Source organism: Fusarium falciforme, chromosome 4 (genome assembly GCF_026873545.1).
Source record: "Fusarium falciforme chromosome 4, complete sequence".
In the NCBI taxonomy this organism is placed as follows: Eukaryota; Fungi; Ascomycota; class Sordariomycetes; order Hypocreales; family Nectriaceae; genus Fusarium; species Fusarium falciforme.
Window position 1 is genome coordinate 278,753 of NC_070547.1, and position 14,598 is coordinate 293,350.

Sequence of the window (14,598 nt, forward strand, 5' to 3'; positions counted from 1 at the left end):
AGGCTGCATGTTTATCTCTAGTGCAACATGAGACCCTGCCCTGGTCTGATCATCGCTTAAACCCCGCCACCCTCCCCTCAACCTCTTTCTTCACTCTACCATCGTGTCCTGGCTAGATCTTCGTTTCCGCCTTGCTCACCACCTTAGTCTACAAATCCTTTGTTATTTCTCCCTATTCCTTCCCGTGAGTTGTCCAATAATCCGTGGGGTTAAAAGCTATAAATCGAACTCCAAACCGAGACAACGCCAGAAAGAACACCGAGTATTTGTGGCAATACCACAGCACATGCAGCAACTAGCTATCGTTAGTTTACGGATTTCCTTTGGGTGATAATACTAACCGATTGAAATCATGACAAAAGGCCTAGAAATCCTCAGCAACGCGGCCCACGTTTTCCCGCAGCTGTCAATGCTAGAGGCATCCGTGAACTGGGCATGTCCGTTTGACGTGCAATCCCCAACTCTGGAGTCCACATTCCCTGAGCTCCCATCAACCATGGCCTTGAGTCTTTCTGCATCAGGCAATTCCAACTGGTGGATTAGGTCCCGCAAAGTGAAGCGCCGTGGCCGCATACGCGGACGCCGCGGAATCCCAGAGTCGGGTTTCCACGAACGCAGAAGCCACAGAAACCTATGATGAAATTGCCGGCCCTTGTAGCAAATTCCCTCCTCGCCCACATATAGAGACACCCTGTAACAGGACGGATCCCTCCCCCCCGGTCTGGAGCGAATGCCTGGTATGTTCCTTGTTTAGATTCTGTTTTCTTGTTCGTAGTTGATTTCGTTTTCTCGTTCGTAGTTGATGAGGATCCTGGTTTTGGCGCCTCTGAGGAGGAATATATCGATCAACCGGCTGCACCGCATCGGCGACCTAGTAGAGACCCTGAAGTCGTAAATTATACAAGCCACCAGAATCGCTAGCCATATAGTCCATCCTTGGCCCGGCGCATTTGGCGGGAACCGAGAGTCCAACATGAATTCCAGGATGCTCAGCGCCCCCGTGTCTCCTGAATCAAGCCAGCTAAACATGCAGGTAATGAAAAGTCTGACTGCTTCCTCGTCGTTGTCAAGAGGATATTGACAGCGCTCCAGTTTCCGCTTGACATACTGAAGCATGCCTGCTCTCCCTGCTTCGCAAGTTAAACTTCCATAACTGCTCCAGTTTGGGCGGCTTTGCTTGTCAAAGATAGCCCAAAGGTTATTCAGCGTTGCCAAGGAGATTCCTTCGGGACCCTTCTTCCCCTGTATTCGGCGAACCTCTTCGTCAATAAGGTCGAGCAAATCTGGTGTCAAGTTGTCTCTCCAGTCGGTCTTGCAAATGGAAAGAACTGGACCTGGGTTGCACTGAAAAGGATCTTTCAACGCGCGCATCTCGGCCAGAAATGATAGATATATCGCCTTTTGAATATCAGGACTGTCCACCTTCTCCTGGATGAGGATTTGGATGTCCCCTTGTCTGAGAAAGTCACAAACGGATCGATGCGCAAACGCAACGCGCCCCGTGAATTTCGTCACTTCTAGCAGACCCCGCGAATAAGCCAGAATCTTACGTCGCGCTATTCCAATGCGCTGATTCTTCTCAGAGTGATTCAATGGGACGTCGTTCTTCGCTCTGGCGGATGCAGGGGTCTAAAACTCCGCCACGAAAAAGTAGAACAACGCCGACATGTTGCAATTGACCTCTTCGAGTCTCAATGCAACAGCCATCATCAAGTAGGCCCGCTGTTTGCTCGCCGGTGCCACTGACATGAGCAGCTCCCTGAAAAGGTCGTCCAGCTCAAGTGGCATCGAGTTAACCTTTTCAAGCAGCAGATAGAGTGTGTCGCCATCAGCCCATCCTTGTCGAAGTGAATTCAGGACCAACGTCACGCAGAGGAAGACGCCATCAGCTCGCCTGATGACTGCCCGCTCTAGCAATGATAGATCCGGCCGCCTCTTCTGTTCGTCGGTGGATGAGAAGAGGCATGAAAGTCGATCTCTAACAACAGCTTCGATGTCTTTTTCCGTTAACTGGTGAAGCCTCAGCTTCAAGTTGGGATCAAGGTTGAGGCGACCAGTCTCAAATATAGTGAGTTCTCGGCTGGATACACAGATTTTGACGTCTTGTGGAGCAATGTCAATCCATTCAAAAAGGAGTTGGACTAGGTCTCCGTAGTCCTCTCGTGTGGTTTCTTTGTACTCGTCAAGGCCATCGATGAAGAAGCAGAAACGGCGATTGTAGTATAACTCTCTCTTGTTGATCGTTTTGCGGAATCCATCACGGATCTGCTCTTTCTGAAGTGTTAGACCACTGTCGGTCGGCCATGGCCTCGGTGGAGATTCGGACGCTTCCCAAAGCTCTGGAAGGACGTCTGGAATCAGATCAGGGCATTGATAAAGCGAATCGTGGAGCAGGCCTCGAAATAAGCCTTCAAGATTTCTCTGCAGATCGCTTTCGCCGTGTCTCCAGAAGAAGAAGTTCGCACGGACGACGTGGCTGTTGGCGGCCCATTGTTGGAGGCGCTCTTGCGTGCGAGAGTCATGGCAAAGGAACCTCATCAAGGTCGATTTACCAGATCCTGGCTTGCCTGCGATGTGGAAAACACCGTGGCCATGAGACAGCCAGTCCACAAACGAGCCTTCGCGTAAGATCCAATCAAACGTGCCAACGTTTGCTGGGTGGACCTCGTCTATCCGCCGATGCATTGTCTCGAAGGAGAGACTTTTCAAGATGCGGCCCTTTCTCATGGAGTCGTAGGTTTTCCCAGACAAGCCCAAGAGCTCACGCAGCTGGTCGTTAATGGCACTACCTAATGAAGTGACATGAACTCCTTCGCGAAGCTTCCTAACGAGCCTATCGAGCGATGTAAACTGTTCGGCGTTCGGCTTTTGGGATCGAGCAAGGCTTTCCAGCCTCTCTTTTATTTCCGACCCGAAGCCGTGATTAGACCCATATCAGTCGATCTTTCAGTGCAACAGGCTTCACTTACCGCATCAAGGCATTCAGGTACTACGTCAGCTGATCCTGGCAATTGTTGAACTGGCTTTGTAAATTCTTCTTTGCCGCCTTATACCGGAGGCTGCCCCACGCAGCCGTTACACTCGCTGTAAGAGACCCGTCTTTCGCTGCCGTTTTCTCCAAATACCTCAGGAGCTGGTCTGATAACCTTTGACACTCTCTCGCAAACTCCTGGAGATTCTCCTCAAGTGGCTCTGAAGGTGAAGAGATCCCATGGTTCAGATCGGATGCGAGGTCTTTGAGGCGCTGAGTATGGGTTTTGAGGCTTGCATCTTGAAGGGTGGCGCCAGTTGCAGAACTATAGATCTCGGCGGTGCCTTTAATGAGCTTAGAGCTAAAGTCGACAAGTTGGACGATGGCACAGGTGAGACTGAGACTCGTGAGGGGATTCATGAGGCATCACAAGCGCGATGTTCTAGCCATGAGACGAGAGGCGATGTCAAGGTTGCGCGTAAGAGAGTATTGGGTTGGAATAGGGCTGTTTAGGCACCAGAGAGGTAGATGGGTAGGCTCTCAGTTGTGAGCTAATCTCTCCGCATAAAAGCCACCTCCTCTTATTGGATTAAACATTACATATAAGTTACACAATATTATATCAAGATCCAGTAGTTGCAATTAAGCATCCATTGATATATTGTCATCAGTGCCTCTAAGAGAGGTCATCAGCCACTTTATTCTTATCATCTCCAATGACGACAAGAGGCCATCAGCCACAACACAAAATCACACACGTATTATTGCATGGCACCATTGAAACATGATAACATAAGAGAGTGTCTTGTGTTACTTGATTAACGTTAGTTGTCCCACTAGTGCATGAATTTACGTTACGGAATGCTCTCACCATTGTGCCTCTGTAGCCTGATCGAGATACCAAACAACACAACTAGTGCAAGCGACGCCGTGAAAAGCCCGCTCTCTCGTATCACTTGAGTGGCCATCTTCTTAAAGGGAAGGGAACATGACTTATTCTCTCTTCTCTCCGCTGATTTTCACGTCATGACTCGATTGTGGTGCCATAAAGAGTATGGTAGTAAGCCGGAAGGATTCAACTCCCTTGCTGTTCCTCGCTTATTACAGAAGGTAGCATTTGACCGCTGTTGCTCGCTTCACTATTTATGAGGCTTTAAAGTGCAGTTTGAGAGATCCAGTGTTCTAAATATTTACACCCTCGTTGATCATTCGTCTAACATTTTTCTATACTCGTTATTCCTTGCTGTGAGCCTGCTGGGGCCAGCATCTGCATCTTGGTGTGCAGCTGAAGATCCTTCTGCTGATGTTTTGTCTACGATACGCGCGTTAAGAGATGCCGAAAGAGATAACTCTTTTACTCTTGCCCGTCGGCAAGACTCTCCCATCGACATTCCCGTATACATGCACGCAGTTGTCAACACCACGAACGAAGACACAGTTCTGGACGACGACATACTCGAGACACAACTCGCTGTAATATCGGATCGTTTCGCTCCCCATGGAATCTCTTTCACCCTAAAAGGCATCGATCGATTGGTGGATGATGATCTATCAAGAGGCTACACAAGCCTGGCCTGGAGCGGCCATCTAGTCTCGTCAAGAAAAGGCGACTACGCGACTCTCAACCTCTGGTACGTTACTAACATGGATCCTTCCATCGGAGGCGGATGTTCCATTCCCAATGCAAACACTCCGCCTGGCTCCATCCTCGCACGACTAGATGGCTGCACCCTTCAAGGTTACTCAGTGCCCGGGGGCAGGTTTAACGGGACAACATACCTTGGCGAAATCTCTGTCCATGAGATTGGCCATTGGCTCGGACTACTACACACCTTTGACGGCGAGTCATGCACTGGAAATGGTGATTACATCGACGATACACCGGCTGAAAAGTCATATGAGTTCATGGCCTGTCCAGTTGGAAAAGACACTTGCCCTGATCAACCAGGATTGGACCCAATTGACAACTTTAGTGAGTACTCGGCACTGGGGATATGAACCCTCTTCGTCAAAGTAATAGCTGACCTCGACACTTAGTGGATTACTCAGGTGACGGGTGTTAAGTTCTACCTAGATTTCTTATAGAATCCAACTAACACTATGCTAATTATATTGGATGTATAGTTGGAACAAGTTTACTCCAGGCCAGAAGGTTAGGATGCATAACAGCTGGTTCACTCTCAGACTGGGCAAGTAAATGATAGAAGAGCGTTACTGCCGGAAGCAACATGCCACCTTTCATTGGGCATGATTGTAAACCCCACAGACTCCAAGAAGATAACTTAGGAACGTAGTCATATAAAGATGGAAGTATGAGATAGGCCATAGTGCACCTTCAGTGCGATGTGAATGTTCGCATCCTCTCGAATGGTCACAAAATGACGGACCCACTTTTCCCACTACCTTTTAAATGTTCCAATTCGACCGCTGATGCCTTGAGCTTTTCCTTCTCCCTTCTCAGTCTGTATCACCCCTCAACCGCTGCCCCAACGTCACCGAAATGAATGTCTCTATCGCCGCCATGGATGTCCTTGATGCCGAAAATATTGCGAGACAAATCGATCTCCCAGCAATGCAGCATGGCCCATTATACCGTCTCATGTTTCCTCCTTGGACAGACATGACAGAAGCCGAACAGAGTGAGATTGTACAATGGTATGTTGGAGGGCTGAGGGATGCCCTAGAACGGCAGACAGACAATTTCATCCAGGTATGTGCTACAGATGGCACCCCATTAGGTTTCTGTGGGTGGGCGATGAAACATGGGCGGCATGCCGGAACAAAACAAAGTACTGTCCAGCCTGGCCAGGGGCAACGTCTCCTTCCTGAAACTTTGGATCTGGCTGCGTGGCTTAGTGTCTCGAACGATTTGAGGGAAGAGAGGGAACGGGTCTTGATGGGGCTGTATGAAGTTTGCCGTGAGTCGCTCCTACAGCACACACTCTCATCGACTGACAGAGTCCTGTCAGGTTTAACATTCATGTCGGTGCATCCGGATCATCAGCGTCAGGGTCTTGGCTCTAAGCTGTTGGATCAGGTCTGTAGTGAAATAGACAGACTGGGATGGCATGCTTTCGTCATGGCTTCACCAGCTGGGGTTCGGCTGTACGCAAAGTTCGGATTCGATGTTGTAGGCAGAGTGGAAACAAGCCAAGGCGCATTTACAAGTATGTTTCGGAAATCTCGGCCTCGGTGTGAGCCGCTAAGATGAATGTCTTGGTCTTGTCCTGAACAGCAACGAGAGTCCCAGGGATGAGATGTGATATTGTGTTCGTGTTCTGCGAGGAGTTCATAGTAATCCAATGCATGCCCACGGTTGAATTTTCTGACCCTCTGTGTAGAAAGCCATCATGTCATGATTATGTGCTGAGCTTCAGAATCGCAGGCGGTCAATGCTAAACACGCCAGGGGGTGCATGACGGGTTGGGATATGAGCACCTGCGTCGGTTGGGACAAGACGTGACGGACTAAGGATCTCAAATATCCTAGAATGATGAAAATAAATAGGCCTTTGCATAAAAGCAGCTCTTGACCCAAGCGGAAGGCCGGGAGAGACCAAGGGAATACGTACACTTTCTGATCGGCCGCGTCGTGGGGGGCAAGAGCCTCGGAGAACCCGGCAAGGTCTTGGCCACCTCGTTACAGCTGAAACAGGGTGTCTTGGCATTCCGACGGTGACAATGTCATCTTTTCTGGACTATCTCGGATCGAGGTGACAGGCCGAAAGAGTACTTAACGCCAGCGGTTGCACCACTAGGGGGTAGCGTTGGCCTCGGCGGATTTGCAACGTTGGGCGCCACTTCTAAGTAGCCTTGAGGAGAAGCAAATGATGAATATAATGATACGACAATCTTCAGCATTTCCGTCTTCTATCCGAAACATCTTACGTCTTTCTAGAAGGAGATTCTCTGCAACAGCGGGATCCCTCCCGAGTGTGCAGCTCAAAATGCGGGACAGGGCGTCAACGCGTGGCGACCCCCACGCGACAACCTTTGGACTTTACCTACGGACCTGGAACCAGTAGGGATAATTGCCGTCCTCTATGACGCAAAAGAGTGCGGCAACGGTAACCAAATCTGGTGAAGTTTCGAGGTTGCTGAGGTGCTTGATCCTTGAGTCTCCATCATCAGCCTGGGCGAACAGACATCGATTCGTAACAGAAACGACGGTAAGCGGTAGACGACTCAGGTAAGCGATGAGGCATTATTTTTTAAATGCCTCGGAGGCGACTTTACCTATTCAATCCGTCGCATGTCCAACTCGTGACCCTTAGAAAGGGGGACGTCAACGTTGCGCTGGGTGCCCAACTCTCTAGGGTTACAGACGAACTCCGGCAGCAGATTTATTCCCGAGAATAAGGCAGCTCAAGTGAATATGCCTCAAATCGGCAGGCGTTCAAGACCCTTACTGCAGTGAAACCAAGCCTCCTTGACCGTAAGATTGAGGCTTCTAGACACGAGTTGAACCAACAGCTCTAATCGACAGTTAAATGAGCTGCTATCCTCAAGCACAAGGATACCAAGCAGTGGATCTTAGGCTTCCTGCAAACTTCCGCGCACCAATCGAGAACATGTGGTAAATATTTGTAGTTGGGGTGAGGCTACACTCTTTGCTAGGATCGGTTGTGATATCCGATATAGAGTGGACCCCAATCTGGCCTCTGACTTGCCGAAGCCAAGTCAAAGCGGCTGAAGTTTGTTCCAACCCCCCTTGAAACCTCCAGGGATCGGTTCCCGTGCCCGAACACACCGAGGTGGAAGCCGATCCCTGTGTCTTATACCTCAGGAGACGACAGCAACGGCACGAGAACCACAAAACTCTCCAAGACCCATTCTTATCCCTTGACTCCGTTTTTTACTGCCTTCAACTCCACTCACCATAGCTTCACTTGTAGTTCTGCCAAGACACCAAGAGCCACCCTCCTCATCAGGGACCAGGCGTGTCCAAATCCCCTCAACTCTCCGGATCCTCCGCCCCTGACTTCCAGGTGGACACGTCCATGACGTGACGGAAGCTGGGTCTCGTCATCACAAACACCCCACTGTCCAGTTTTCGATACCCCAATGCCCCATGGGGAGCTTCCCCGGGGTAGAAGCGCCCAGCTTTGTCCGCTGATCCCACACCAGGAGAAAAATCATCTTGGCTTTAATTTGCTCGCCCTGAGGGAATTGACAGGCTACAGATTCCCAACATCAGACGCTTTGGCCTTTAACCACCATGGATCAACCCCGAGGACTATTCTGCGACTACGTACCTGGTGAAGCTTTGGTAGGTATGCAAGAACTATTTAAACTCCTCGAGCTGCAGGAAACTGGGCGGAATATGACTTCACACACCCGAATCTGCAGCCACCTTCCCCTTATCTGTTCCTCAGACTCCTTCGACTGGGTTTGATTACATCTTTCAGCCAAGTTTGCTTCTTCCTTCTTGAATCTGGTCCTAGCGACTGGACAAAGACTCGACCACCAATCGAAATAGCTCAATTCAGATAAAGTCGACCGAATCGAATAAACCAATATGTCTGCCCCAAACGAATCCATCAGCGTGAGCCCCGCGGAAAAGGGTATCAACCTCGACCGCAAACACTCTGACGCAGAAAAAGCCGCCCACGACTCTGGCCATGAGACTGGCACCGACTTCGATATCAAACCCGCCGCCAGCGAAGAGGTCGGCGGCGTCTTCGGCGGCGAGGGAGGCAAGAACTTCCGAGTCATGGGCCGCAAGAGCACTCTCTTCGCCCTTCTCACCAACCAATTCGGTATCGCCGCCCTCGGTCTGCCCTCCGCCTACCGCGATATCGGAATTGTCCCAGGAATCATTGTGACCTGGGGAACGGCATTGATGGCTTGGTACACGGGATACGAATTTTGGCGATTCTACTGCCGTCATCCTCACTGTGTAACCGTCATCGACATGGCCAGGACCGCTGGCGGCCGGTTTTGGGAGGTCATTGTGGGCATCGCCTTTGTGATCCAGCTGAACATGTGCTGTGCTTCAGCTTCAGTCACTCTTTCCATCGGGTTCAACTCGATCGGTGATCATTCCATGTGCACAGTGGGTTTCATTGGTATCGCCTGTCTTATCTCCTACCTCCTCTGCATCCCGCGAACCATGAAGTTTGTGGCGCAGAGCGGCTTGCCCTGCATGATCAGCATCGTTGCAGCTGTTCTTATCACCATGATCAGCATTGGCGTCTCAAAGCCGAATTTGGCAGAGGACGGCTGGAAGCCCGATCTCAAGGTCGCGAACAACCCAGGTTTCAAGACAATCTTCAACGCGGTCCTCAAAATCGTCTGGGCTTTCGCGGGACACCACGCCTACGTTTCGTACATGGCCGAGATGCGAGACCCCGTCAAGGATTTCCCCTGGGCTCTCAGCTGGCTTGGTGTCATCGGCGCTAGCTTCTACACGTTCCTCGCTGTTGGAATCTACTGCCTTTCGGGAGAGTACACGACCTCTCCCGCCCTCGGTGCAGCACCTAGAATCGCGGCCAAGGCAGCTTACGGAATCGTCATCCCGGCTATTGTAACTGCTGCCCTCGCCAACGGGCACATCGGCATTAAGTACGTCTTTGTCGTTGTGATGCGCAAGATGAACGCCCTCGACGAGATCACGGCCAGTACCCCCAAGTCCTGGGGTGCCTGGGTCACCATCGCCACAGTCTTCTGGATCATCGCCTTTATCATATCCAACGCGATCCCAATTTTCGACTCTCTGGTCTCCATCCAGTCGGCTACCACCTATGCCTGGTTCTCGTTTGGAATTGCCAGTGTCCTTTGGTTCAGCTGGAACAAGGGCAACTACTTTAAGAGTCCCAAGCAGATTGCCTTGTTCTGCTTAAATGTTTCCATCGTCGGTTGGGCGTTCTTCCTCAACGGCTGTGGTCTTTGGGCTTCTATTACTCAGATGCTGGACATCTTTGCTAGTGACAAGGGAGTCAATGGAAGTTTCAGCTGCGGTGACAACTCTGCCCTGTAAATACCTTTGACCAATTTCACATGAAGAGGGACAATTGGGTGCATCTGTGTTGCATGGCGGATGAGTTTTTGGTTCCAATTTCATACCTGTATATTTTCCAGTTTTTGCAGTCCCATCTAGACCAAATAAACTAGGTAGTTTCACTCCTCCTGGCCTTTGGTGTAGGCGTGATCAGTGACGTGACTGTGTTGGCATTGGACATGGAACAGAGAGCAAAGCTCTAAGCTCTATCCGGCATCTTTTTTCGTCATCAAGCCCGGCGGTATAAATGACAGCATAAAAATCGAAGCCTTCTACGCAAGTCGATTTATACGGGTGGTTCTACAATTCCGGAATTTTGCGTTCCTGTTGAAATTCAGGCTAGGTTGCTGATCTAGAAGAGGCTCTTCAAATATAATTTTGGGATGAAAGGCGTGTTAGAAGCATAGGGAGTAGCATCATCGTGTGCGCGGCACGACTCATGTTGAGCTTGGTGTATATATACTGCTCCTTATAGCCGGGAGGATCTTTAATGTCACTTTCCTTGCCTCTCTTTATTCGTCGCCCGCTGATCATCCAATCTCCAGCAATAAGCGAGCTTCCGGATCAAGACAAGCCTCACGAGTTGTCGCGCGATTTAAGTGGCACAGGATATTTATAAACTGAGACGCTAGACGGTTTAGGCAATGGCCGAATTGCTGCAAAGTCGCGTTATAATACGCGCGGCTGAGACCCTCTAAAGCCTCATTTTCAACAACCATCATTCACTTGGTCATCCCTTCTTTCATCAATCACTCGCTTTTTTCGCCCGCTTTCGACTGACCACCAACTACCATGGTACGATTTTTCAGCTGGCTGATGCTTTTCAGCCTCTTAAGTGTCGGTCTTGCTTCGCCCCAAAAGTTCAACCAGGAGGAGCAGAATCGGGACGCAGACTGCGATGTGAGTAGCCCTTGGTGACGTGTCAAACCCCTCGATTATACTTGAAGACGTACTAAACTAATTCTTCCTCAGAACGGCTGCTTCTTTGGTAGCTTCCCGGGCGGTTCGTGTACGAACGACGCAGCATGCATGTGCACGCAGCAAAAGTATCGCGAGAGATACTTCTGTTGCATGGCTGAGAAGTGTGCACCTTCAGTGTTGCCTGGTACGCATTTTTACCTTGCCGTTCATAATTAGATTACTACTAATCAAGTTGTAGACTCTATCCAAAGGCAAACGCTAGAGTGCGAAGCCAGAAACATGGAGTTCACCTTTGACGTGGAAAAAGTCTGCGGCATTAAGCTGAGCACCTCGTCTTCTGCCCCCTCTTCCACTCCAACCTCTACAGTCTCATCTACAGTCACCAGTAGTTCCGATGAGTCTTCGACTACATATACCTTGGTTTCAACAGCGACAACGCCCGAGACTACCACCGATGCATCTTCTGCTAGCGCCTCTGAGACTACTCCTGCGGGAAGTGCTGCGCCAACTACTAATAGTGGCATGCAAACCAAAGCTATGATAAATGGTGTTGCGATAATTGCTGCCTTGTCAGGAATGATGTTCTTGTGATAGCATGTCATCATCTCATCATCTCATTCCATGTCTAATATGTAACAAGACATTGAACCAATATTAAGGTTATTTAAACCGTCCTCTGTGCAACTATCTTAGATATCATATTTCTTATATAAATGCCGCTACACGATTAATAGTCTATTCAAGGTTGAAATTGTATCGGGGTCTAGGCTTTTACTGATAGGAGACAACGCCAAGCCCTGGGTATGAAGTGACCTGGCATGGCTAATTGTCTAAATTGGGAGAAAGAAAGCCTCTCAAGTCTAGTCCAATCAAAGCAGGCCACTTTTTCAAAGAAGCCTTAAGAGGACCTTCATTTAATGATACCCTCGGTATATCAATACAATTCATGCGAGGCCTAATATGGACCTGCTTAGCGATGTGCATGTATCAGTTGTGGCTTCATACAGCAAATTACAAACATTACCAATCAGCTGCCTCACCAACGCCACCATGCCCAACGTCCCCCTCACAAATATTAGGCAGCATACGAAATATTGTCAAAACATCACCAAATCGCCCAGTGCCTTCAACAACCTGTCAGTTCCGTTGTTTGCCCTGTCACGCTGAAGTGACTTTCTAATACAGGGGGTTAAATTCCCTTCTGTTCTTTTACAACTATCTTCCACAAACTGCCAGGACTTGAAAAGGAGGCCCTGCAACATGGCACAGAGAAACCAGGCCGCTGGTCTGCACCCAGGTAGCGCCAAAGAAAGTGAGCGCCAACCCGAGACGTCTAGAGACAACGATACAAGTCGTAAGGCCGAGGATGAGATTCGTCGTGCCCGGGATAGGCACCTTACCATCCCAACAACCACCGTGCTGTCCGCCACAGCCGAAAATCCATCACATCTGGAACCAACGCTTGAACAATTGGATGATCAGATGAGCTCCCACGTGAGATCCACGAGTCAGAGGGGAGGTCCGGGCGCCAATGGAGGGTCTCGGCTCGAACGTACCGGCCTGGAAGTATCAGCCAGTGTCGAACCTCCGAGTCACTCAAACGAAAACGCAGCGGGCGGAGACCAGGAATTGTCTCGCCTAGGCGCTATGGTCCTTGACGGGATCAGAAAGAAATTTCTTTTTGAATTGGGTGCAGACACAAAGGACGTTCCGGACCTATTCCTGCTTTATGCTACGCGTTCCCGATTCCATATTATGGTCAAACACAACAAGAAGGTGGATCTCATTTGGACCCGCCAACAACGATCGCTGCCGGACGAAGTGGCTGACGCTATTCGCTGCGGTTGGCCTCAAAACCGGAATGTCGAAGGCATTCAGCAGCTTCTATTAGAAAGCGACGGTACCATGCCAATCACTGTCAGCAAGGACGTCAACCAGTGGGTCGCCCGGTGCATACAGGAACCTAACTGGTATAAAACCAGGAGCCAGGTCCTATTTTCCCGGTGCGACATTGTATGGCATAAGTGGTGCTTAGATGTCAATACTTTGCCATCGCCAAGCAAGTTCAGAGGACAAATAATGTAAGTAGCCACGATAGAACCTCCCGCTATTCCAGTTTAAGTGTTACACATGGTTGGTAGCTGACCTTCTCGCCAGTCATTGCGAGCTGGAAAACCGCAAGAAAGAGCAACACATGTTCCCTCTAGACCAGTTAGCAAGTGTGCTAAGCTACGACGACCCGTTTCTTTTGCCGCCTTCCAAACCGGGCCTGGATGACACTACCTGGGTATATAATCTAGACCGCCTATTGTCGTTCCTTCACCGAGATTTCCAAGGTGGACTCCATCATCCATCCTTCCCCCTTCGGCAACCCTTTATTCAATTCCAACTCCGTTATTTTCGTCCAATCGATGGAATTCGTGACCTAGACGGAAAGGTGAGGTACCCCTGTTTTTTAGGGGATAGACAAAGAGCGATTATCAGGCGGGACTCAGCAGAACAGTATTTGGAAGAAAAACGAGCCCGAGTAACCCTTCGGGTATCTCTCAATTTTCCAGGCTTGTTTAGCATAGTCATCTTGGCCGATGATGACATGTTCCCAACAAGAGAATACTGGAATCGCAACCCGGAAGGCGAAGGTATTGAGCTCAATTGGGCTCGCTATGGGCTGAAGCCATGTGGGAAGGGAACTACCATCACGCATTACATGTTTGAGGTCTTTAGGGTCCTTGAACGGTCACTTGACGCTTGGAGCAACGCCCTCGACAGCATAGACAAGCTTGTCCATGTTAACGTGAGTAGTGACAATACGAAAGAACACAGCCCACGTTCCTCTATTCGAGAGGCATCTTACTAACAGTTGTAACTAGTTGAGCGATTTTGAAGACAAGAAACGCGTGGAAGCTCTCATGTTTGACAGCTCTTTCACTCGCTCGAAGGACTATTTCGTTGCCATCCAGCTTCTCAGGATCATGGACGAGTGGCTGGATGAACTTTTCCTGAGCATCGACGACTTACGCGGTATGCCGGCTTGGCGCCGTGCTAGCTTTTGTATGGATGAAGCTGAAGACAACATCAATGTTGCCATCAAAAACATGAAGGAACGCGCTACTAGGTTTCAGAACCGAGTTCGAAAGAAATCGGAGGAAATCAAAAGTTTGCGCGATGGCGTATGTCCCCTACTTGCTTACACTCCATGGATCACAAAAGTACTAATTGCCCTGCTCGTAGTTATTCAACGCTACATCCCTTCGCGAGGCCACCAAAGCTATGGCATTGAACCGAGCCATCTATGTTTTCACCGTTGTCACCGTTCTCTTTACCCCAGTCAGCTTCCTAGCGGTATGTAACCTCTATAGTGGATCGTTCGAGGATGAAGCTAATAAGAAAGACATTCTGGGCATTACCATTCTTGAACAACCCGTCAGAAGAAGGCAGTGACATGGTACCAGAACCTACATCTTTCCGCAGCAGTTTTGTTACTCTGCCCCTCCTCACGTATGCTCTCGTTATTGGAATTGCGTGGTACATGCGACCAGACCAGAGTCGTTACAAATTGCCAGATTGGCTGACGGGGATATGGGATACCACACGAGAAGCATTGAGGTCCGCTTGGAACAGTTTCCCGCATGAAATAAAGAGGACACGAAGAAAGGCTCAGGGAGGATCAGATGCCGGAGATTCCGCTTAATCTTTACTCTATTCTA

The 14,598-nt window shown here is 49.7% G+C and overlaps 5 protein-coding genes across 5 annotated transcripts; 4 read left to right on the forward strand and 1 right to left on the reverse strand.

The window, feature by feature from the left end:
* Positions 1-1,629: 1,629 nt before the first annotated feature.
* Positions 1,630-2,685, reverse strand: NCS54_00483700 (NACHT domain-containing protein; the record flags this gene model as incomplete). Its single annotated transcript, XM_053150360.1, has 1 exon — positions 1,630-2,685. One exon carries the CDS (start codon positions 2,683-2,685, stop codon positions 1,630-1,632), a length of 1,056 nt encoding a protein of 351 aa, XP_053006335.1.
* Positions 2,686-4,615: 1,930 nt separating this feature from the next.
* NCS54_00483800 (Peptidase-M43 domain-containing protein) lies at positions 4,616-5,168 on the forward strand (the record flags this gene model as incomplete). The annotated part of the gene is made up of 3 exons (XM_053150361.1): positions 4,616-4,943; positions 5,009-5,027; positions 5,096-5,168. 3 exons carry the CDS (start codon positions 4,616-4,618, stop codon positions 5,166-5,168), a joined length of 420 nt encoding a protein of 139 aa, XP_053006336.1.
* A 3,320-nt stretch (positions 5,169-8,488) lies between these two features.
* On the forward strand, positions 8,489-9,949 carry NCS54_00483900 (Aa-trans domain-containing protein; the record flags this gene model as incomplete). Its single annotated transcript, XM_053150362.1, has 1 exon — positions 8,489-9,949. One exon carries the CDS (start codon positions 8,489-8,491, stop codon positions 9,947-9,949), a length of 1,461 nt encoding a protein of 486 aa, XP_053006337.1.
* Positions 9,950-10,762: 813 nt separating this feature from the next.
* On the forward strand, positions 10,763-11,482 carry NCS54_00484000 (Hypothetical protein; the record flags this gene model as incomplete). The annotated part of the gene is made up of 3 exons (XM_053150363.1): positions 10,763-10,870; positions 10,943-11,075; positions 11,130-11,482. The coding sequence occupies 3 exons, from the start codon at positions 10,763-10,765 to the stop codon at positions 11,480-11,482; spliced, it is 594 nt and encodes a 197-aa protein (XP_053006338.1).
* Positions 11,483-13,484: 2,002 nt separating this feature from the next.
* On the forward strand, positions 13,485-14,582 carry NCS54_00484100 (Hypothetical protein; the record flags this gene model as incomplete). The annotated part of the gene is made up of 4 exons (XM_053150364.1): positions 13,485-13,685; positions 13,762-14,061; positions 14,123-14,233; positions 14,283-14,582. The coding sequence occupies 4 exons, from the start codon at positions 13,485-13,487 to the stop codon at positions 14,580-14,582; spliced, it is 912 nt and encodes a 303-aa protein (XP_053006339.1).
* Between the last annotated feature and the right edge of the window lie 16 nt (positions 14,583-14,598).